The sequence below is a fragment of the Peromyscus leucopus genome, chromosome X (assembly GCF_004664715.2).
Source record: "Peromyscus leucopus breed LL Stock chromosome X, UCI_PerLeu_2.1, whole genome shotgun sequence".
Lineage (NCBI taxonomy): Eukaryota > Metazoa > Chordata > Mammalia > Rodentia > Cricetidae > Peromyscus > Peromyscus leucopus.
In genome coordinates this window covers 92,214,647-92,236,984 of record NC_051083.1, presented here as the reverse complement: position 1 = coordinate 92,236,984, position 22,338 = coordinate 92,214,647, and the positions used below count along the sequence as shown (strand labels likewise).

General features: G+C 34.5%; 1 protein-coding gene across 3 annotated transcripts in view; it reads right to left on the bottom strand.

Annotated features, from left to right (window-relative positions):
- Nrk (Nik related kinase) overlaps positions 1 to 22,338 on the bottom strand; it is a 105,800-nt gene that overhangs the window by 24,995 nt on the left and 58,467 nt on the right. For 2 of the 3 annotated variants that reach the window (XM_037198989.1, XM_037198990.1), the window contains exons 9-19: positions 19,927 to 19,981; positions 18,508 to 18,586; positions 17,328 to 17,503; positions 15,518 to 15,581; positions 13,921 to 15,091; positions 11,346 to 11,444; positions 7,867 to 7,934; positions 5,442 to 5,536; positions 3,203 to 3,300; positions 1,588 to 1,949; positions 158 to 458 (exon numbers count right to left, since the gene is read on the bottom strand). In XM_037198989.1, coding sequence (XP_037054884.1) covers positions 158 to 458; positions 1,588 to 1,949; positions 3,203 to 3,300; positions 5,442 to 5,536; positions 7,867 to 7,934; positions 11,346 to 11,444; positions 13,921 to 15,091; positions 15,518 to 15,581; positions 17,328 to 17,503; positions 18,508 to 18,586; positions 19,927 to 19,981 — 2,568 coding nt within the window. The remainder of the gene's footprint in view (positions 1 to 157; positions 459 to 1,587; positions 1,950 to 3,202; positions 3,301 to 5,441; positions 5,537 to 7,866; positions 7,935 to 11,345; positions 11,445 to 13,920; positions 15,092 to 15,517; positions 15,582 to 17,327; positions 17,504 to 18,507; positions 18,587 to 19,926; positions 19,982 to 22,338) is intronic. The other variant, XM_037198988.1, reaches the window with a different exon arrangement.

Genomic DNA, 22,338 nt, shown 5'->3' with positions numbered 1-22,338 from the left:
AAGATCCCATGCACTTATAATTTAATTGTATTATTTTAGTTATTTCAGGATTTGGGATACAAGAATATAACCAATGTCGAAGAGCTGCAATGTTACATAACATGTGCTGATATACTTTTAAAAGAGAAGTACATTCTTGCTTTCAAATCCTCATTACCTCCTGTACATGTTCAAAATCCTGAAATATATGTTGATCCAGTCCTGCACCATCATTCTGTGAGTGAATTTCTTCGTCGAATCCAAATGCTCCATGCTCTTCACTGCTTCCATTGGCTCCTCTATATCTGTTCCCTCGATTGGCTCCATGTCCATCCTGGTTTCTAAAGGCTGCACACGCTCCCCCAGCAGAGTTGCCACGGTAACTTTGGGCTCCATTGTTTCTATAGGGTCTGAAAGCCCCCTGCTGTACATTACCTCCACCACTGTTCTTCAATATTCCCCCTCTGCGATAGCTTGCTCTGTTACAAGGACATATTAATGAAAGAAGGCCATTCAATAAAAACACAAATCAAAGCTAGAAAATGAAAGAGAAATCAAATTTTACACACACACACACACACACACACACACACACACACACACACACACACACTCACATTATGCTCAGGAATGTTTTTGCTATATGATGTGAATGCTTTGGTCTTATATACACACACGTGAAAAATTCCTCAATTCCTTGCCAATATTAAATACTGAATTAACATGATAGCCACTGTCAATTCTTTGTCATCATTGTGGTGACAGAGAAAAATGAACTGCACTTTGTTATTAGGTATACGTGACTGTAATATTCATTTTCTTAAATAACTGAATAGTTTATCAATAACTTACCATCTTCTTAGTGATCACAGTGATATTAGAATATTTTTCTGCATTCTAGACTATGTTAATTTTAACATATGCTTTCACTTATTTACATATATACCAAGAGCTCTGCTATGGACCCTGGTCAATACTCTCACCAGAAAGTTCAAGTTAGAGGATGAGTAAGATAATCACATAATCAGGGGTTATAAATGTTAAGCCTTTTAAATGACCAATATACTTCATTTTGCATGTAAGACAATATTAAACATATTTACCTATGGTGATTATAAAAAGAAAATCTGCATGAAAATGGAATTCTTTTTAGATTTTATGTCTGGGGAAAATATACAAAAGGACTTTTGGTAACTTCACCAATTAAATGAATAAAGATCATCCTAAATTGTTCAGATACATGACAAAATCTCAACTCTCTGGGAAATGCTTACCAATTCTTTCAAATAGTAGTAGGACACTTCATTTTTTACCCATTTCTCATTGTGATTTTATGGGGAGGGAGATTTAGTGGCATTAATTAAAAGAGAAAAACTGAGATAATCCCAGTTATCAAGAAACTAATAAATAATTGAATTTAAATTGTATATAAATAGTCTAGTTACATGTTCTACACCAGAAAAATTTAAAATACAATACCGAACACTTACCAATATGTAAGTACAATTAATTAATTATCTTAATGTTATGTTACATTTAAAAATAAATCAAATATGCCAATAGTTCTGAACTTATAGGCATCTACGGTATAATAACAGACAAACGAACCTTGGCCCATTGGTAGCAGCATCAAGATTATCATCTGTGTCACGAACAGACCCAGCATCATAGCCAGCACCACGGGCTTTACGGACATTTGCCTGATCAACCTGGTTATTCAAGTCATCATGGCCATTGAAATGGTCATAGGTATCTTCATAAGCATCATTAGAAGCTTCCTCATCACCATCAGTATTAGCACCAGCATCATAGAGTTCAACATAATCACCATCTTCTTCAGGTGGCTGAACGACAGGTGCAGGAATTAACCAATCATCCCAGAAGATTTCAGAGTGTGCATTACAGCCTACCCATTCATTTGTCAAGTATACAGGGGGTGATATTTTCCCCACTTTAAATCCATCTGGAACCTGTGTGCACAAGAAAGGTTAAGGTAGTCTCTAATAGCTTTTCATTTTCTTTAGATATTGGAAGTTTCCAAAATGACATTTTAAAACATGTTAAAATTATATTCTTTACTGAAACAAAGATGTCCACCCAATACATAGAGCAAATATTTTAGTGAAGATGAGTTGCCCAAATCCAAACATTAGTAATTAGTAGTGGACTTTGTAGATCACACAGCAAATTTACTCACTGTTTATTAACCCCATTGCCTGCTGAGGAGTAGACATTTGCTTTTGATGCTGGACAGTATGCTCTACACAAAATCTGTTTTTTTTTCCCCTTTGGTTTATCCTAACACTGAGAATAAAGTATCACTCTTGAAATTGATAGGTTATTTTCCCAGTTTTGTCTATATATGCCATATAGTATCTTAAATTATTTCTAATGCCTCCAAAAAGCTAATGAATACAAGTGTAATTCTTATGTTAGGAATAAACATGTATATGATAGAGTGTTATGAAAATAAAACAATATGATCTGAAAGCACACTGAAAAAGTTTAGGGAGGCCTTTTACTTATACAATCAGAAGACACTATTTTTCCACTAATATTTTGACTCATTACCTAAGGAACACTATTAAACAACAGTCAAAAATGTAACTTATACCTCTTGGTCATAGCTTAGTTTCTGGAAGTATGTTTGTCAATCTTCTTTCCTATATATTCTATCTCTATTTTGTGTGGTACTGGGATTGAACCTAGAGACTTGAGTATGCTAGGCAAGCATTCTACCACCAGACTATATCCTCAGCACCTCTCATCAACACATTCTAACAAAAATGTGAAAATATAATATTGTTTAATCAGATAAGTGCTTTTTCCCATTTGAATTTTAAATTCAAAATTTTATATTCTGAGTACTTGCCCACAATGTGATCTTTAAAAATAAAGATGATGAGACACATTTAAACTCTTTTACTTTTCCATTTAAAAATATTTTATGTGTATAAGTGTTTGTCTGTAGGCATATATGTGCACCTTGTGCGTGCCTGCTGTATGCAAAGGCCAGAATAGGGTGTTAAATCTTCTGGAACTGGAATTGCAGATACTTTGAGTCACCATATTTATTCTGGAAAACAAATCCTAATCTTCTGAAAAAAAGTGCTGAGTCGAGCCTTTTGTCCATGCCTAACCTCCATGTTTTAAGGTCAGAAAGAATAGGCCAAACCAAACTGATACTAAAAATAGGCATAAATGCATTATGAGATAAACCTACATGGATATCAATCAGTAACTTCTGATCAATAGTAGAATAAGGCGGCGATGACTGGGACTTCCTCCTAGTCACAGGACTCTCCTCCTCAGAAGATGACTCTATGGAGTGCCAAAAAATACATTAGTAACATCAGCGATTTCACAACTGCTTCAGTGTGTAGTGGATCAATTCAACACATCACTGTTTTTCTTTAAGCCTTTGTCATTCTGTTATGGAAATATCACCTCATATTAAAACCTACTGTGGCTGTTATTCTGACTTCTGCTTTCAAGGGTACTAGCAGGCTCAGGTTTTGTTCACGCTATAGACTTACAAGGCATTTTGTCTTCAATATTTAGTGTACATTTGATAAATCTATTAACCTTCCCAGTTTTAACCAAGTTATGACTTCCCAAATATTTTTTTTTCGAGACAGGGTTTCTCTATGTAGCTTTGTGCCTTCCTGGAACTCACTTGGTAGCCCAGGCTGGCCTCGAACTCACAGAGATCCGCCTGCCTCTGTTTCCTAAGTGCTGGGATTAAAGGTGTGCACCACCACCACCTGGCCTCCAAATATTTCAAAAAAGATGAAGAGTGAGATAATAAAAATTATAAAACTTAACTATGTACCACACATAATTTGTGAAACAACTTTCTCTGGTGTTGGAAACATTCTGTGACTCTCTGGCTAATGGACATTTGAGAGTACTGAATATTAACCACTGGACCACTGAGTATCTGAAACGTAGCCAGTGCACCTGAAAATAGGATGTTCAAATGTTTATTTCAGTTTGGTTTAGTTTTCATTTTAATAATGACATGTGGTGTGGCTATTTACTGTCACATTGGACAGCACAATTCCATTATGATAATATTTCTATTTAAAATACAAGTTCTTCCAGTTTGTCAATATAGGTTTTGAAAACTGTGATGAGGTAAATAATAAGTTGCATTAAAAATCCAGTGAGAATATTTAATAGGCTCAGAAATCAGTGGCGTCTAGGTGAACTTATTTATTATAAAAAGGTTTCCCAAAGGAATACTGGATCCATGTTTATTTCTAGGGATATAAACTATAAATATTACTGCCCTTCCTTTATCTGCAAACTAACTATATATAAGTCAAAGTCTAAACACTATAAATTAAAACCCATGCATTTGTAATGCTGCTATCTTTTTAGAATGTTATACGCCATATCTTAGATTGTGCAGTTTTGCTGTTTATTATTTTTTCAGGAAGTAATTCTTTCAAGTCTTTTAGAGCAGAAGGAGACTGACTGTAAAGGTGGAGTGTCTAATGATTTCTCTGGCACATTGACAGTGAGGTGATTTCATCTCTGAGGAAGCCTAATCTGCTGGGAATCTCAGATGCTCAGTGTCATGCACACAACAGAGTCTCAGCTCTGAAAGGTTTAGCTCTTATTTGCAGACATAGTACTGCTTCCTTCTCCTATGTTGATGGATTATTTTATTTCAGAAAGGCAAGTGAATGAACTTTAAAAGTGATGTGTTTGCCATAGATTAGCAAATTTATACCTGACCAAACTAGAAGGAAAACCTTCCTAGTATTTTGCCTTATGTTTTCAGAACATTTAGCAAGAATCTATATGCTGCAATTTTTATAAATAATGTGAAGGCTTGGTCAGGAAATGCCCTCTAATTAAACTAATCTTGCATGCTTAAAAGTGGAAAATGTCAGATTTTTATGACCTAATGTACAATTTTTTGATTTCTCATGTCTAAAAATGTATATTAAATTTCAAGTCTATTAAATGCACATCATCAATAAAATATTTGATTGAAATTGATACCAAAATTTGAGAAGCACTCTTGGTATTACTTGATCAATTAATTTTTCATGTATTTTGAATAAAGCCATCACTTTGTAGCATGTAAGCAATATTTATGTGATATTGTGTATCATATTTTGGAGAGGTAAAATAAAATGACAAGTAAAGCTTATTTTCACAATTATTCTATTATATTATAAATGTAGCCTAATAAATTTTGGCTAGTTGAATAGTCTTTCAAGTTCTTTAACATATTATCTCATATATAGGAACTAAGTGAAATGATCACTTTGCATTTCTCAGAGGTCACCACTAACCACTCAAATACTGAATCAAACCAACTGCTTGTCTTAATACTGCTTAGTCTCCTTAATATTTTTCATTCATGCTTTCTGGAAATTCTTCTTTACTTTTGAAACATAAGCTGCTAAATATTAGGCCTATGTATTTAACTCTGAGTTCTGAATCACCTGATGCTGCTTGGTAATTCTGAGGATATAGGGAACTCCTCTGTCTGACGTCCATGGGCTGCTGAACTTCTTCGAAAAGAGGATGCTGAGAGACACTAAAATGATGAATAGACAAAAGGTTTAATGAAGATGTGTTTATAATGATGATAAGCATATTATGATGTTTTACCTTCATCTCTTAAAAACAAAAGAAAGACAGGAAGGCATGTGCCACATTCTAAAATGCTCAAGAGTACATACAACTCAACACAGAAGGATTTTCTTAAAATTATATATCTCACTGAAATAAGGTAGAGCTCGGATATTATATTCAAATTGTAATTTCTGAAACCTAGTTTATCTATGATAGAGAAACAGTTTCCATGTGTGGAAACAAATAAAAGAAAGCACATTTCAATATAGTATACATTTTTTCACATAGAATATACTTTTTGTAAGTGTTCATAGCAATATTCAGATAAAACTACCCAGATAACATTAGTAAACAAAGTCTTCAAGTGCATAATAGAGTTTATTTTTAAGATTTATTTATTTATTTATTACAGTGTTCTGCCTGTATGTGTCCCTGCAGGCCAGAAGAGGGCACCAAATCTCATTATAGATGGTTGTGAGTCACCATGTGGGTGCTGGGAATTGAACTCAGCACCTCTGGAAGAGCAGCCAGTGCTCTTAACCTCTGAGCCATCTCTCCAGTCTGCATAATAGTTTTAATATGGCAAATACAAACAGTTTTTTTAACAACATATATTCCACTGTTAGCCTGTTTTTATTATCCCATAATTCATGTTTTAAATACATTATTGCTGGTTGAATAGGTATAAGTTTGGATACATAAACACATCCATTTTTACTATTAAATTCAAGTGCCAGTGTAGATATTTTATTTGTTTTCAGTTTTCTATCTAGGAAGAATTTCCTTTGTTAATTAATTTTATAACAGGCAAAAGATATTAGTATGGCCCATCACTTCAGAAAAAATTCAAGACTCATTTACTGTAATTTTATAAACTTATTTATGTTTGTGAGTTCATTATAGTTTTATGCTTTTTATAAATTTAAACATACTTAAAGGAAACACATTTGTTAATATAAATTAATCCATTTGTAGACTTACCAATCACTCTCAAATTAACATTAAGTTTAAGTTGTATATATGGAACTGTATTAAAATTATGATTGATGGCACTAACAATCTATTAAAATAACCTCATTTTTTTCTCTTTGAGGTCAGAGTATCATGGTAACTCAGGTTTTGAGTATAGAGAAAAAGAGTTCCCAATCTTACATTCTAATTTTTAAAAGTTTCTCCTTCAGGTTTCATGTGAAGATATAAAGTCAAAAGCTTTAAAAAATAATGTTGTATGGCTGTGCTTACTATATACAAATTCTCTGTCATCTGCCCATACTGTGCAGTATCTTTAATTTTAATTTTATTTCATTTGTATTTTTTCTTCAACATTTTACTGTATTATATGGTGAGTATATAATTAATAAAATCCAAATTAATTTACTTAGGGGCAGAATTGTTTGTAACACCGATTATGACATTCTTTTTTCAGTGTTGTGTGTGCACACACACACACCTAGAAGTACAAACGTGTCATGTGACATATGTGGAAATCATAAGGACAACTTGTGGAAGCTGGTTCTCTCCTTTGGCTGTATGGGTTGTGGGAACTGAACTTAGGCCATTAAGCTTGATACAAGGTGCCTTTACTCACCAAGCCACCTCACTGGCCCCGTCTAAAATCTTTAATATAAGGAATGCTCAATAAATATTTACTGAACGACTGACTGAATGAACCTAGGCTAAGGTCTCTTCATGTGAGTTTGGTCCATCTTAAAAATTGTCTTTCACACATAATGCATTGCACAGAACACCTGACTTATGGACCCTAATCTTTGAAAATTACTGAATCCAAAAATACTACAAAGATTAAAACCACAATGAACAGTTTCTATGTTGCACATTTCATCTTATTTATGGGACAACGAATCACATATTTGATTTTGACCTCAGAACATTTTCAGGCTTTCTGGTTCTGTGGCATTAGCTTCTGAACATATGGATAATTTGTTTCAATATGTTGTACACATAAGAAAACTTACCTGGCATTTATTAAATCCTACTGCTAAATGAATAGTATCAAATACATTGTTGTGATTACTTCTCTTATTATATTTTCAAAATTGTTAGGTAATTATTGAATTGAGTCACATGGACTAGACTATGAAAGCTGCTACTGGAAGATATTCTTATTGGATCACTGCAGTTAGGTTTTTAAATGTAAGCCAATTTTGGCGAATTGTCATGATGTGAGTGATAATTTAGTTTTGACTTCACATGGAAATTAATTTCAAAGAAACAAAATTTTGTTTTTTACCTCACAGTTACCACAAGTAATTTAAAAACAGAAACACATACCTTGAAGAAAATTTCACACGGTGTGTACGATTCCGGTTGCAAGGAATAGAAGCAGATCTCTCTTGGACCTTAGAGATGAAACACAATCAATAGTTTAATGAAGTTCTTGACCATGAATTCTTTTGTGTTATTAATTTATTAGGAAATTAATTTCTTCACATATATTTCCCCAAATTCTAACTTAAAAACACAATTTTTTAAACAGAATTTTTTTTTATAACTATAACCTTAGAATTTATTGACCAAAATTTCTGTTTTCTTTGAACATTAGCATAGGTGCAGACTCTGGAAATAATGTAATCAAAACTTTTCATTTTAGCTGGGTGTTGGTGGCGCACACCTTTAATGCCAGCACTCGGGAGGCAGAGGCAGGCAGATCTCTGTGAGTTCAAGGCCAGCCTGGGCTACCAAGTGAGTTCCAGGAAAGGCGCAAAGCTACACAGAGAAACCCTGTCTCAAAACAATACAAAACAACAAAAAAACCCTTTTCATTTTATTGTTGAGTCATCATTAGCCTAGAAAAAGATAATGACGTTTCTAAAAATTTACAAGTCAAAATAAAAATCTAAAACCAGTTTACTTTTCAACCAAAAATTAAGAATTTAAGTCCAAACTCATGTCTGACTAAACTAACTCTAAATTTTCACACATAAAATTCTTTATAGTTTCTTTGAGAAAGTATGTTATAATAAGTGTTCCAAATACTTTTTGCCTCTAAGTAAATTATTTTGGTTTTTTATAACCATACACTTATTTACTATAATAAAATACTCAAGAAAGAGCACATACAATGTTGGCTTACATCAATGGAGTAGATTTACTTTCTGTTAGCAATAGCAGGCAGATCCATAGTCTGTTGCCTTGTCTCATTTACGTTTAAATCACTAAGTTTTTAATCCCAGTAATTTTCTGCTATGCCCCCCAATAGGCCATTCTATCATGCAATAAAAAAGTCACTGGACTCTTTAGAGAGGAAATTGCATCATGTTTCACTTAACAAAAACTAGCATATTGTAAAAAAAAATTCCTTTAATTCCTAGAACTATACTTAGCCTTCATACATTAGTGTGCCCTATGAAGTGATTTATCAAAGTTGTCCTTGTACTTCAACAGATAGATTGGTGAGAAATCAAAAACACTGTCAGTATTTCATGTTTGGCTAACAAGCAATTCCAAATGTAACCAGATGTTTTGCAGCATGCATGATGAACATCTTGCTGAATAACTTTTTCTTATTTCAGTTTAGACAATTGGTATTATCCTGATCAACTCTATGTCTTTCATGAAGTTGATCTCAGGAACTTTCTATTTTATTCAAATATTTTTATATTTATTCAATACTGGGTCTCCCTATGTTCCCTAGGCTGTCCTAAAATTTCAAGCTCAAATGATCCTCCTGCCTCTGCCTCTCTCATAGCTGAGACTACAGATACGTAATGTCACCACAGCAGTGTCAAGAAACTAAGTGACACTTATTAAATGAATGTCAAAAATCACTAAATGTGTGTAATAGTAAAAAATGAAAAGACAAGGCTTAATATGACTTGACTGACGTTCTTTGTTATTAAAAATGGGAGACAGAAAATAACTAGTGTGAATTGCATATATTAAGACAAAACATGTTCCAAAACAAACAATGCTCTGTGTCAATGTCTTGCTCTGTGTCAATAACTACCGTCTGGGAATACAAGCAAAGCCATGTGTTAAGGCAGCAAGGGAGATATTACTGACTATTCTCACTAACTGACACAATCCCGCTTATCTTCCTTCTGTAAATATTTAGTATTTATAAAACAATAAATCTTGCCAGGCGGTGGTGGCGCACGCCTTTAATCCCAGCACTCGGGAGACAGAGGCAGGCGGATCTCTGTGAGTTCGAGGCCGGCCTGGTCTGCAAAGTGAGTTCCAGGAAAGGCTCAAAGCTACACAGAGAAACCCTGTCTTGAAAAACCAACCAATCAACCAACCAACCAACCAAACCAAAAAAAAAAAAAAAAAAAAAAAAAAACAACAAAACAAAAAAACAAAACAAAAAAAACTCCCTCAATAATCTTAACAAGTCAATCAAGACTTAGTAACTAAGAAACTATATTTCAAAAGTCTTGACAAATTTCATAGTAGACTCCTATGAAAGATCTGTGCTGATCGTTAACAATGTGACTCCTAAACTACTGTCACCGGAGGAATGTAAGTATTATTTATTCATGTACTAAATAATCTCAGTGACCAAAAATAATTTGGGATGTTGGCTGTTAGGAATGCAAGTCATGATAATGCTATCTGATCTAAATAATAAGTAAACACACATCCTCAGTCTCACAAATATGTGTTATGAATACTGTATTATTTGATGTGGTCATCAAAACAGAAGTCACCCTGACATGTAATCATTTAATTTTTCGTGTGTGAGAAAATGAATCATAGATTAGCTGACCCAGACTTGTAATTAATAGTGCACCAACAACAAACACTATCAAGATAAAGGATGACATGTGGTTATCTTACACTTTGAACTACTCACATTTTGATATGAAATAACTGTATTTTTAAAAAACGCTGAAAAGATTTCTTACTTGATCTATGTGCATATGCTAGATATTTTAAATGAAATAAGTTTGCAAACTTAAGAAAAATCAAAGTGATGCCATTTGCCAGCAATGATAAAAACATGAGCTTTCAAGGTAAAATTGTAAATTAGTATCTGTTACTGAGTACTTGACAGCTTATGAATACTCAATTACATTTCTGGTAAAATTGGTAGTGCTGTTTTGATATTGTAAAATGGAATGTAAACATTTGGGAGAATCTGTGAACTAATATTTTCCACTTGATGAATACATGAATTTAGAAATCATATATAAGTGAAATATCTATTCATAGTACAAGATTTTGCAATGAATTTTAATATACAAATTAATTACATTAATACAAATTAAATTGTTATACAAAATTTTATGAATATGATTTTAGATTCCATTTGTCTAGTTTGGGCATATTACCAAAGAATATGCACAAGTATCTGAAGGAAAATCTACAACAGCCACAATTATCTGACAATTTTATACAAAATTCCCCTTTCTAGCAATCTATAAGTAACAAGCCAGCTCTTACACATATATTTCAAGCAAAACACCATATGGCCACAGATTGAATTATGAAGTAGATATGAATATCCAGCTGTTTTCTATTAAGCAAGGCAGATTAAAAGGATCTGAAAATATGAGACAATGACACCCCTATAATAATATTTTGGGCAAGATAAATATTTTTCATTTACATTTATTTACCATGTTAAATGTATTTGTACCTTTTTATTTTTATTTTAATTTTCAGTAAGTTAGGTAGTTAATGACATAATGAAAAAGCTTTATAGAATTCTCAATATTTAAGATTATAAAGTGATCCTAAGAGCATTAAGTTTAAGAGGCACTTTCCTAGGTACTTATTAATGTCATAACATCTCATATTGAGAAATTTACCTCATTTCCTGTAGGATTTGGAACGTATGGTTCTATTTGGACTTCAGCCTGAATTGAATGAAACACTTCATCATTGTCTGATGAGTCATCTTCTTTATCCTTTGAAACAAAAATCATATAAATATTTAAATGACTGTGAGAGTGCAAGTGATAGGAACAACAGAATCATCATCTTAATTCGTGATGAATAATTTCCAAATAAAATTATTTAGACATGTAGTTTCTAACAGTTTTTGGTTAAGGATCCCCTTTCAAGCTGAGGAAGGGTATCGAATGCTCACAAAAAACTGCATATAGTCACACACATTTGCATAGATTTGCAGGCCAGCTGTTGGGTTCCTGAAGCTTATCTACAGGTTCTCAATTAGGAATCTGATTTACCACTTGATTAGCACATAATCACAACCTGAATTTCACATTTGGTGAGTTGTTATAACTCTAACATTTGGTCCTGAGTAGAGGAAGATCTGTGATACAGAGGTGCAAATAGTACTCCTTAAATTGAGCTCTCAGAGTTAAGAAATTGTTCAATCAAATGAATCAACCACCATTATCTAGTCCAATTATAAGAAAAAATGTATTCATTTTTCCTTACTAGTATGGCAAAGCACTCAGACATGTCTCCAAATTCTAATTAAATTTCATATATTTCATATTCATGTATTTCAAAAGAACTATGTCTTTAGTATGAAGAATTTTATTTCTTTTAAGTTATTTTTAATAATACATATAAAGATATGAATGCCTATGTAAGAATCCAGGCTCAGGATGATAACAATTGTTCACTGACTTATTTACATTTTGAAATAGCTTCTCATACATACATACATACATACATACATACACACAATATATATATCCAAAACAATGACAGTACCTAAGTTCTCTTCTGCTAATATTCAGCATATTTCCAGGATAACTACAAGTCTTGTTCACTGATGAAAATCCCATTAGCTCTAATTGGTTAAGAGAGCTCATTGAGAACAGTCATTAGCTGTTAGATCCCTTAATTCATGCTACATACCCCCATTTCAGACTCATGTCTCCTCGTTTGCATATGATTTCTATCTCTTTATATTCTGGGAGTTATGCATCCATTTCTCCTTTTGAGTCATTCTTTTTCTGGTTTTTAAAATCTTGTCTCATGTAAATGTGCCAGGGAATTATCAATTGTTTAATTGATTTAATGTGCACACACCTAAATAATTACTTATCTAGATACTCAGGCAAGATTCATTTGTAATCACTACATCAGTTATTATTTAAGTGGATGTGGTTAACTGTTTAATCATCATATAATAATTCCTTTTATACAAATAATAGTAAAAAATTATTAGAAAACAACTATTCTCCTGTTTCCTGACCTTATTAATTTGCTTATCAAACCTATACATTATTCAATATCAGGTTAATATTGCCAGATAAAATTCAACAAAGCCTGTCAAATTTTATTCACCTACATATGGGAGTTTTGAAGTAGTGAAGTTTTATTGACTGATCCTAAATGAGAAGTTAAGTTCTACTTGTTTTCTGGTCTGTGCAGTCACATCATTGAATAATTGCATAAAAGCATGGGTACATTAAGAAGACAAGTAATAAATATGACAACTACTACAGAGCATTGTAGATATTAGTTTTGTTCTAATTTTTAAAAAGAATTATTTATTTTTATTTTAATTTATTTGTATATGTATTTTTGCAAACATGTATGTGCATAGTGTTTGTGGAGACCAGAAGGTAGTATCAGATTTTCTCTGAAACTGAAGTTATCGATCACTGTGAGATGCCATGTGGTACTGGGAACTGAATCTGAGTCCTCTGAATGAGCAAGTGCTCTTAATCTCTGAGTCATCTTTCTAGTCCTGACTTTTTGTTTTTATTTATCTCAATTTAAATGTCTCAAAGTACAAATAAATGTAATTCACACATGTAGTGCAGTCCAGCATCCAATGTCAAGAAATAACAAAAAAGCAACTTCAAATGAAAAGAAAAATTATTTTCATTTATGTATATGTGTCTACTTTAATTCATTTGCACCACATGTGTGCAGAAGCTCATGGAAGACAGAAGGTTTCAGGCAGTTATGAGTTGCCATGTGGGGTTCTGGGAAATGAACTTATATCCTCTGCAGGAGCAGTAAATTCTCTTATCTGAGGAGCTGTATCTCTAGTCCCAGAAAGTTACATATTGAGGAATAAAAATGGAGGCAACTTTGGAATTTTAAATTAGGAATGTTTCAAGAGTCAAAATAATTATTTTAAGTGTTTGTATGCTGTCCCTTTACTGGTTCAAGGAGTAATTGGTAAAACAAAACAAAACAAAAAAACCCTAATAATTAAGGCAAAACTCCTATAGAAATACATTAAACCACTATATGTATTATTAAAGCAATTTTTCCTCTTTTGATCACAGTTATCTGGAGATTTCAGACTGATTCATTTGAAGTGCAAATTAGTAAATCTTTGTTAGAACATGGAGTATTTATTTCATTGTGCTTCACGGAGGAAAATTGTAGGCATTAACTAGCACATTTTCTTAATAGTTTTCACTCAGGAAAAATATCAAAATCTCTTACATTTTCAACCTGTCTCAATTCCTCTTCATGCTGATTAAAGATGTCCTCCCATCTACGCTGGCGCCGTCTCCTGCTGGCTTCTACATCTGAAAGTTCAAATTCCTCAATTCTCCACAAGGACTTTGCCCTGAACCTCTTGGGTGATAATCTTTTCACCAGTGCTTGCTTTAGACTAGCAACTTTTGACTTTTTCTTCCGTGTCTGTTCTGGTTGAGTGTAAAATGTATCTGATGACAAATTTTCCAGCAAGATTTGCAGTGGACCAAGTGGTTTAGAGATCAATGCATTTGGTGCTTGAAGCAAGTCCCTTGATAGTCCCTCTATCAGTGCTTGAACTGCACCAATGGCCTGTGAGGCCTCTAGAGCCCAGGCCTGTGCCTGAGGTGACTCTTCATTTTGTTCCCCTACTGGAATTAGCACCTGTGTGTCTAAGTGAAGAGGCAAGAGCACATGATGGTTCTGTGACAATAAAGGCAGGAACACCTGGGCATGTACTTGTAGTACCTCAGGTTCCTTATCCTCAACCTCAGCTTGTGGAGGCTCAACAGCCTGTTCTTGCACCTCTGGCTGCTCAGGTGCCCTATTCTGCTCCGGATTCTGCTCCGGAACTGGATTCTGCCTCTGCTGTTGTTCAGCAGCCTGGCCCTGCCTCTGCTCTTCAGGTGCTCTATCTTGCCCCGGAAATTCTTCTGGCACCTGGTCCAAATCTTTAAGCTGTCCTGCTTCTAAGGCCTCAGACTGGGCCTGCTGCTCATTGGGTACGGGAGCCTGCATCTCTGGAGGATCAGGTTCTTTATCCTCAGTAGGGAGTGGCATGAGCACCCGGGCTGCTTTCTTTAGGCGGGGAGGTGCTTGAATCTGCTTGAATTGAGGTGTAGATGCCTTAGCTTTAACCTGAGCCTGTAATGGCCTGAACACCCGAGCTGCCACATGTAGGAGGCGCTGTGGTGCCTGAGCCTGCTTCTTCTGTAAAGGCTTGGGTGTATTGTCCTCAGCAGGGAGAGGCAGGACCCCCCTGGCTGCCCCCTGCAGTTGCTGAAGTGCTTGGAATTGTGGCTCTTCATCATCAGGTAACCACCGTGGCTGAAGGGGTTCTCCATGCGGGACTCTAAGTGGTCTGCATCTGCTGCTACTTGGCACTCTCAGGAGTTCATGAGTGCAAGAAGGTCCTCTAAAATAAACACACAGATGACTGTCATGTAAAAAGAGAGTTCAGTGGAACTAGGTCATGTATGAGAATCGATTTAACTTTTAAAAGATAGAGCCCCCCTCCACAAAGATAACAAATAATTCCTGCAATGTCTGAAATAGTCTCTAGGTAATATATATGTAACGCTAATGGATTAAATCCTTAATGTAGGTTGGTATTGCACATGATCATTCTATTGATATGTATGAAGTCATTTTGGAATAGTAACAAAAAGTCTCTAATATTTTCATACAATATCTCATAGAAACAGAAGTATACTGGTTTTGTTGTTTGTTTGTTTTATACCAAAAAGGATTAAGTTGTCTTGAGCAGAAGACAATAGCATTAAACCTATTTTCTTAGGTAACATGCTGCTATCTAATTATATATTCAGTTTTCCCAACACACCTGAATCTCCTTGTGGCGTACTGTTCCTCAATAGCTGCTTCTCTTTCGAAGACCAGAGGTATGTCTTACAATGAAAAAGAGAAAGGAATGCATAAACAGTGTGTGAATCTTCTTAGTCTCTTAGCAGCTTCTAAGGCTCAGGTTGTAGAGTGCATTCATACAGGTAAGAAAGACAGTAACAAATAAGACAGCTCTTCAAACATACTTTGCTGGTGGTGTCAACTCTCAAGCTATACTTTTGAAACACAGTAGAGATACCTCAGGCAGATTAGTTTCTCTGGACATAAGAAAGAAATTTTCTGGCAATCTGATTGCTGCAGTTCTAAAGAGATAAAAGGCAGAATAGAATAAAAGGGTGGGGAGGGACAAAAACAACTTTATGGTGTGGGTTTGATATGTAGAGCCTTGAACATTTGGGCTACCCTATATGGTCACTGATGGTCCCGAGTCTGCTCCAGAAGAGGCTTAATTACGTGCGGGTCCCAAGCCTGTAGTGGCATAAACACCTTGGCTGTCCATGAAGTTGTTTAAGTGCTTTTCACTTAGGTAACCACCTTGACTGAGGGAGTTCCTCATGCAAGGCTCTAAGTAGTCTGCCTTTGCTTGTTTTATACTTAACATATAGCATTCATCTTTCCTATCAGCTGTGCTTTTACTACTGAAATGTGGAATCTTACAAATGGAAGAGTTTTCTTTCAGTTTCCTGTTTTAAATTGTTTAGGACAGCTATAATTACATTTATGGAGTAATCTCCAAATAAATGAAACTTTCCTGTAGGTAATATTTTTTGAAATCTTGTAACCCTAGATTTCAGTAAATATGGCTGATGTTCCTGTAGCAATTTGCGATGGCTGACCTGTATGATGCTGGTCCCAATAACTTCATTATCAGATGATCATAAAGTGCCCTGTAGTTCCCCATTTGGAAACAGGACACATAATTTTGTAGATGGGACAAGCAATACTGCAGTCACTGCCACAGCTGACTAGATCTTAGCATGCTTTCTATCCTTTTCAAGTTCCCTCTTCTTCACTCCATAATTACTCTGGACCCTGTCTATAGTCCCTGAAATCAAATGCAGAAAATTCTAGAAAATACAAAATTGGAGCTTCCTGAGTATTTTCTCGTACACTGAGTAAAATAATCTTGTCACTTTTGGCATCAGTAAGTGCAAGCTTACCTTTGTGTACATAAATTAGCTTCTTTAATTATATCTCAGAGTTTGTAATTAGTACATAAAATTAACTTCACATGATATATACAAATTATTTCAAAACTAAGTCATTAAATGTGCAATTACGAACACATTTATTTCCAAAGAGTTGATTAAATTTCTTTACTTAGAAGTTTACTTAAAATAATATAGCCACAATACAAAATTCTATTTGAATCTGAGGCTTAAGTCTTGTAAATATGAATACTTGATAGGTATAATAGAAAAAGGTGAATAACTTCATAGATAAATGCTCACAAAAGAGATAATCATGTGAATTAGTGACACATAGCACTGAAAATATGTCAAAAGGCTCTGTGTTTTTAACTTTCAGATTGTGTGTGTGTGTGTGTGTGTGTGTGAGTTCATGTGAGTGTGGGTGCTTACAGAGGCCAGATGTGTCAGATCTACTTGAGATGGAGTTGAAGTTGGTTTTGAGCCATCTGACATGGGTGCTGGGAAATGAACTAAGGACCCACTTCTTCCCTGCTGAACCATCTCTCCAGCCCCCATCAATTAAATTCTTAAACAAATATGAAACTAAAAACAACAAATTAAATCTTTTATCTGAATGATACAAAACTTTGCTGTCTCTACCTTTCTTCTGTCTCTTTTTAATGATTCCAGTAAGATGTTTTGTCAATGACTCCACAATGTGCCGTTCATTTTTAATATTCTCCACAAATGGGTGACGAAGCATATTTCCAGATGTAGGACGAAATAGGAAATTTTTTATCATGCACTTTTCCATGAAATTGTGGAACTTACGGGACCTGAAATCAATGAAGCATACAGATGAAAGACACTGTCACTTGCTGCACTGATCCTATCCTACTCCTGTGCTACTTTCAAGGTCAAATTGTCTGAAAGACATCTTCGATTTGTATTTGTCTTTCAATTAGCAAATATCTAGTGTTGTAACAATATACATTATACAATGAGTCATTTAAACTCCAGACACAGAAGTCAAGTCAATAGACTTTTCCACTTTACAATAGAAATTTCAATGAATTTGGCATCATGTACATGGTAACGCTCATGTAATAATATGGCAATTAAAAGATTAATGTGGCATATGTTGTCAGGGAATGTAGACTGGTCATATGCTGTAACAGGCATCCTCTGGAGTCAGAATGTTTTACTTCAAACAATTACTACCACAGAGGCTTCACTATGATTCCAAAAGTAGGTATCGCTAACCAGGACAAACTAAGCTTGTAAAATGGCACATGAAAAGCGATACAGTCCAAAAGTGTAAATCTATGTAAAGAGTTAAGTTCAGAAAAAGTGCCAACAATGAAATAACAATTCTCATCTCTTATTAATATTTTTATTAAGCAAGAGTTTAACTGGATTAACCAGCTTCATAGAACAGAATTCTCATGGTTGCCTGGGCTGCAGCAATGCAGAGGGAGTTTTTCATGTCTACGGATGTTTAATTTAATGGGCTAACCAATAGGGCTGCATATCTGAATTACTGACTGCATGTCTAGACACCATGAAAAATATCACTTACAGGCGTCACTGCTTTACCTCATTGCTATAGAAGCAGCTGAAAATGTCTATTAATGAAAAGACTGTAATATCCTCATCATGTATTATAGAAGATACTACTTATTACTAGCTAATCATGTATATCTTGATGAAAACTGGCTATTTAGACATCCAAGTTAAGACACTGGAATACAGGACAAAAATGTTGAAACAAGAATGACCAAATTATTGAAAACTTTATTATAAAATACTAAATCAATATATTTAAGAAATTCATGTTTACCATCCACTGGATTTGACTGTGGGAGCAGATTCCCGTAGAATAATGAAAAGGGCTTCCAGGGGCTGAAGATTACACAGAGCTGTTAAGGGAAACACATGAATTCAGAAAGAAAGCAAAGGGCAACTGCAGAGCCTACTGTTCATTCCATAGTCTCAGTGTTCACTCACATATCCTGTTAAATAGATGGTAAGAGATGAACAGTTATAAATAAATGTACAACAACTAAGAGGAAAATTTGTTTGAATAAAAACCTTACATTAAGTCAGTGTCTCTATTACCAGGTTTAACAAATCAATTAAAAACTGGCTATTAGAAAAATGGTCAATAATATTAAAACACTTTATACAAAGTCCAGGAGAGTGCAAAACTAGGGAAATATATGGTCCAGATGGAAGTAAACTGGTCTGATATACAGGAGGAATTTTTGTCCATATTCTGCTCACCATCAAGCAGATGATTCACACTGTCACAAAAAAAGGGACAGGCTTAGAAGCACATCTCTTCAACTTGTGGACTGTGGTGTTATGGTGTTTGAACACTACTATAAATCTTCCAGCCTCAGTGGAAAAGCCCCATGTGCTTAAGTCCCCACATATAACCTGAGAACTAAAAATTGTTCTGTTTTCTATTGGTAAAGCACCCTTTTCCTACTAAGTTTTTCCTCTTCATTTTCTCTGTTTCTCTGGGAGAGCCTGATGTACAAAAGATCAAAGGATGATAATTTTCTTACCTAAATTTTGGAAGACACCATCTGATAATTGTGGTTTTGGGAAACTATCCCCTCTGAGATGATAATTATCATAACCTAGAAGATTGCTGCAGTTAAATTGACGAGTATCGTTTCCATGCAGAGTAAATACTCCAGGCAATAAAGGATAGTAGTGAAAGAGAAATTTTTGATAGCCTCCTATCTAGAGTTGCTCATGATTAAAGCAATTTTCCTTGATTATCTATGCAGATGGCCTATCTCCTTGTGAGTTCAGAATCTCCTGGCCCTCACTCAACTTTCTAAAGAAGCTTGCCATTTTCAATCTCTATGCAAAACTCTTCTGCCCTCCTATGCGTTTGCTCTTTGGTCCCTTTTTGTTCTGTTACTTAAAATCTTCAAATAGAATTAATGCCAACTATCACATTCCGAATTTGAAGAGATGGATAGAAAGTAGATATCAAGTGATAAGGTATAAGAAACATAAAATAATAAGATATATGTCATATATTTACATATGGTGATTTTTAACAAAAGCATTTGTTCATCATTGAAAACATGACCATTTATGGTTTGGTACATGATATGTCACATGTGTAGCCAAATAAAAGCTGACTGTCCCAAGTGTCAGCATCATTTTAGAGAGACAGATTTGTAAAATATGCTTGCACAGTCTTTGAACTAGATCAACTATATCAAAAATTTGTACTTACGAGGAGCCCCTTCAGCCATTTCAATAGCAGTGATTCCCACAGACCACACATCACTCTAAAAAATGATAGCAAGAAAGCTACTATTAAAATGGGAAATTAGTATTAAGAATCTCAAAACCATTTTGGCTGGGATGGGATATCCATGTGAGCCATTTCATCAGTTTTCTATAATAAAGCTTCTTCTTCTTTTTTTTTTTTTTTTTTTTTTGTTTATCAAGACAAGGTTTCTCTGTGTAGCTTTGTGCCTTTCCTGGAACTTGCTTTGGAGACCAGGCTGGCCTCGAACTCACAGAGATCCGCCTGCCTCTGCCTCCCGAGTGCTGGGATTAAAGGCATGTGCCACCACTTCCCTGCATAATAAAGCTCCTTTAGAGACTGAAGTTACAGAAAGGCTTTATCTGATTTTGTGACCAGCCAGCACCTCACTGTACCATAGGTTCATAACGAATGATATTCAGTGAAAGCCAAGTTCATCCTGGCTGCAGTTCTACTATTGCTGCACTTTAAATATAAAAAGTAACTTTTTATAAAGAAGTCTTAATATGGAGAACCATAGCGTGTAATTCTGAGTAACTGATTTAATTATTTTTTTTTTTTTTTTGGTTTGGTTTTTCGAGACATAGTTTCTCAGTGTAGTCCTGGCTGTCTGGCTGTCTTGGAACTAACTCTGTTGACCAGGCTAGCCTCAAACTTATGGAGATCTGCCTGCCTCTACTTCCTGAGTGTTGGGATTAAAGGTGTGTATTGTCCAGCAATTTAATTCTGTGTATCTCAATTTCGTTTATTGTAGAATGCTTTTTAATTGCATTTCATAGGATTGTTATAAATGCACATGTACATATATATGGGTATATGTACATATAACATATATGTATATTTAATATACATGTAGATATATTTAATATTTTTAAACATTAATATACAAACTATGCTACATATAAACCATATTTGCTGATACATTTTATATAAATCATTGGATACATATTTCATTAGCTCTTGGAATATAATCAATTCAATTTAGAGTCATTATGAAGTTCTTATAAATTATCTCCATCATTATCAACTGTACTTGGGTTTTCAAAGTATGAAAAGGGTGACGGTGAGATGTTTCAGTAGGTCAAGACATCTGCTGCCAAGCCTGCTAATTTGAGTTCAATCATCAGAATCCACATGTTGAAAGGAGAGAATTGACTTCTCCAAGTTTTCCTTTGAACTCTACATGTGTGCCTTTTCGTGCACACAGCATGCAGGTGAATGAGCACAGATGCCATACTTAAATAAAATGGAGCTTTAGGAAAGGGTAAAGGGTACCATATTAGAGGCATATTGGCTGACCCTTAAAATAGTTGACTATCTGTGGAGCCTCAGTTTATAGATACCTTAACTTTGCTTTTTAAGATATTGCAATCTTAAGTTTTCTTTTGATTATTTTGAGATTAAGTAATAAAAACAAGTTAAATTACTTGAAAGTCTGTAAAATTGATACAGATATAAGTCATGCAGTAAATAAGTTAAAGAGATTTATTTCGATAGTCTTCACAGCTCCCACTGTACTGCAGAAAGTGCAATAGGTTCTCAGTAAATAAATACTTTACAGAACAAGCAAAGGACATTGGAGGAAATGGCAGAGATGAAATGTAAATTGATTGATTTCAAGTATGGAGTCCTAAGTTCTGTAAAAAGAGGTCACAGTGAATTGTTTGGAAGACTTATGATGTGGCAAGTGAGAGAAGTTTCTCTAGTTTCTAGCAAATGAGGACTTTTGTTTTTTTCCATATTGACTTTTTGGAACATATGTTTGTATACATATACGTATACATGTGCATTTCAATTTGAGATTTCAGTAGAAATGTTCATTTGTTTATTCCACTGATTTTCTGTGGTTCTGGAAATGAGCCAAATGCTAAAGATTTTCTCCAGTATACCAAGTAATTAAATTATTATTTTTATCTTTGAATTTACAAGGATTAATTATTTGCCTTACATTTATTCTTTACATGTGGAACTGGTGATTAAACGTAGGGCCTCATGAATGTTAGACCTACTGGCCAGTATCATCAACCATATTTTTCACTCTTAATTTTGATACAAAGCTGGCCTTGAACTCACTTTGTAGCTCAAGCAGGCCTAATACTCCTGCCTTAACCGCCCAAGTAGTTGGGATTACAGTCTTGAGACCCCAGTCCTGGCTTCATTTTATTGAGTTTAGAAATGCCTCTGTTCTTGGAAGTTAAATTTCCAAATAAAGCCATCTAATATATTTTTATAAAGAAGTTGCCAACAACTTGAGCTAGATATTCTTTCCTGAGTCTGAAAAAGTGCCAATGTTCTACTTTGTCTTCATTTTTAGAAAATATTATTCTTATGCATACTATGAAACCACATATAGGAATAGAGACTACTATTTCTGAT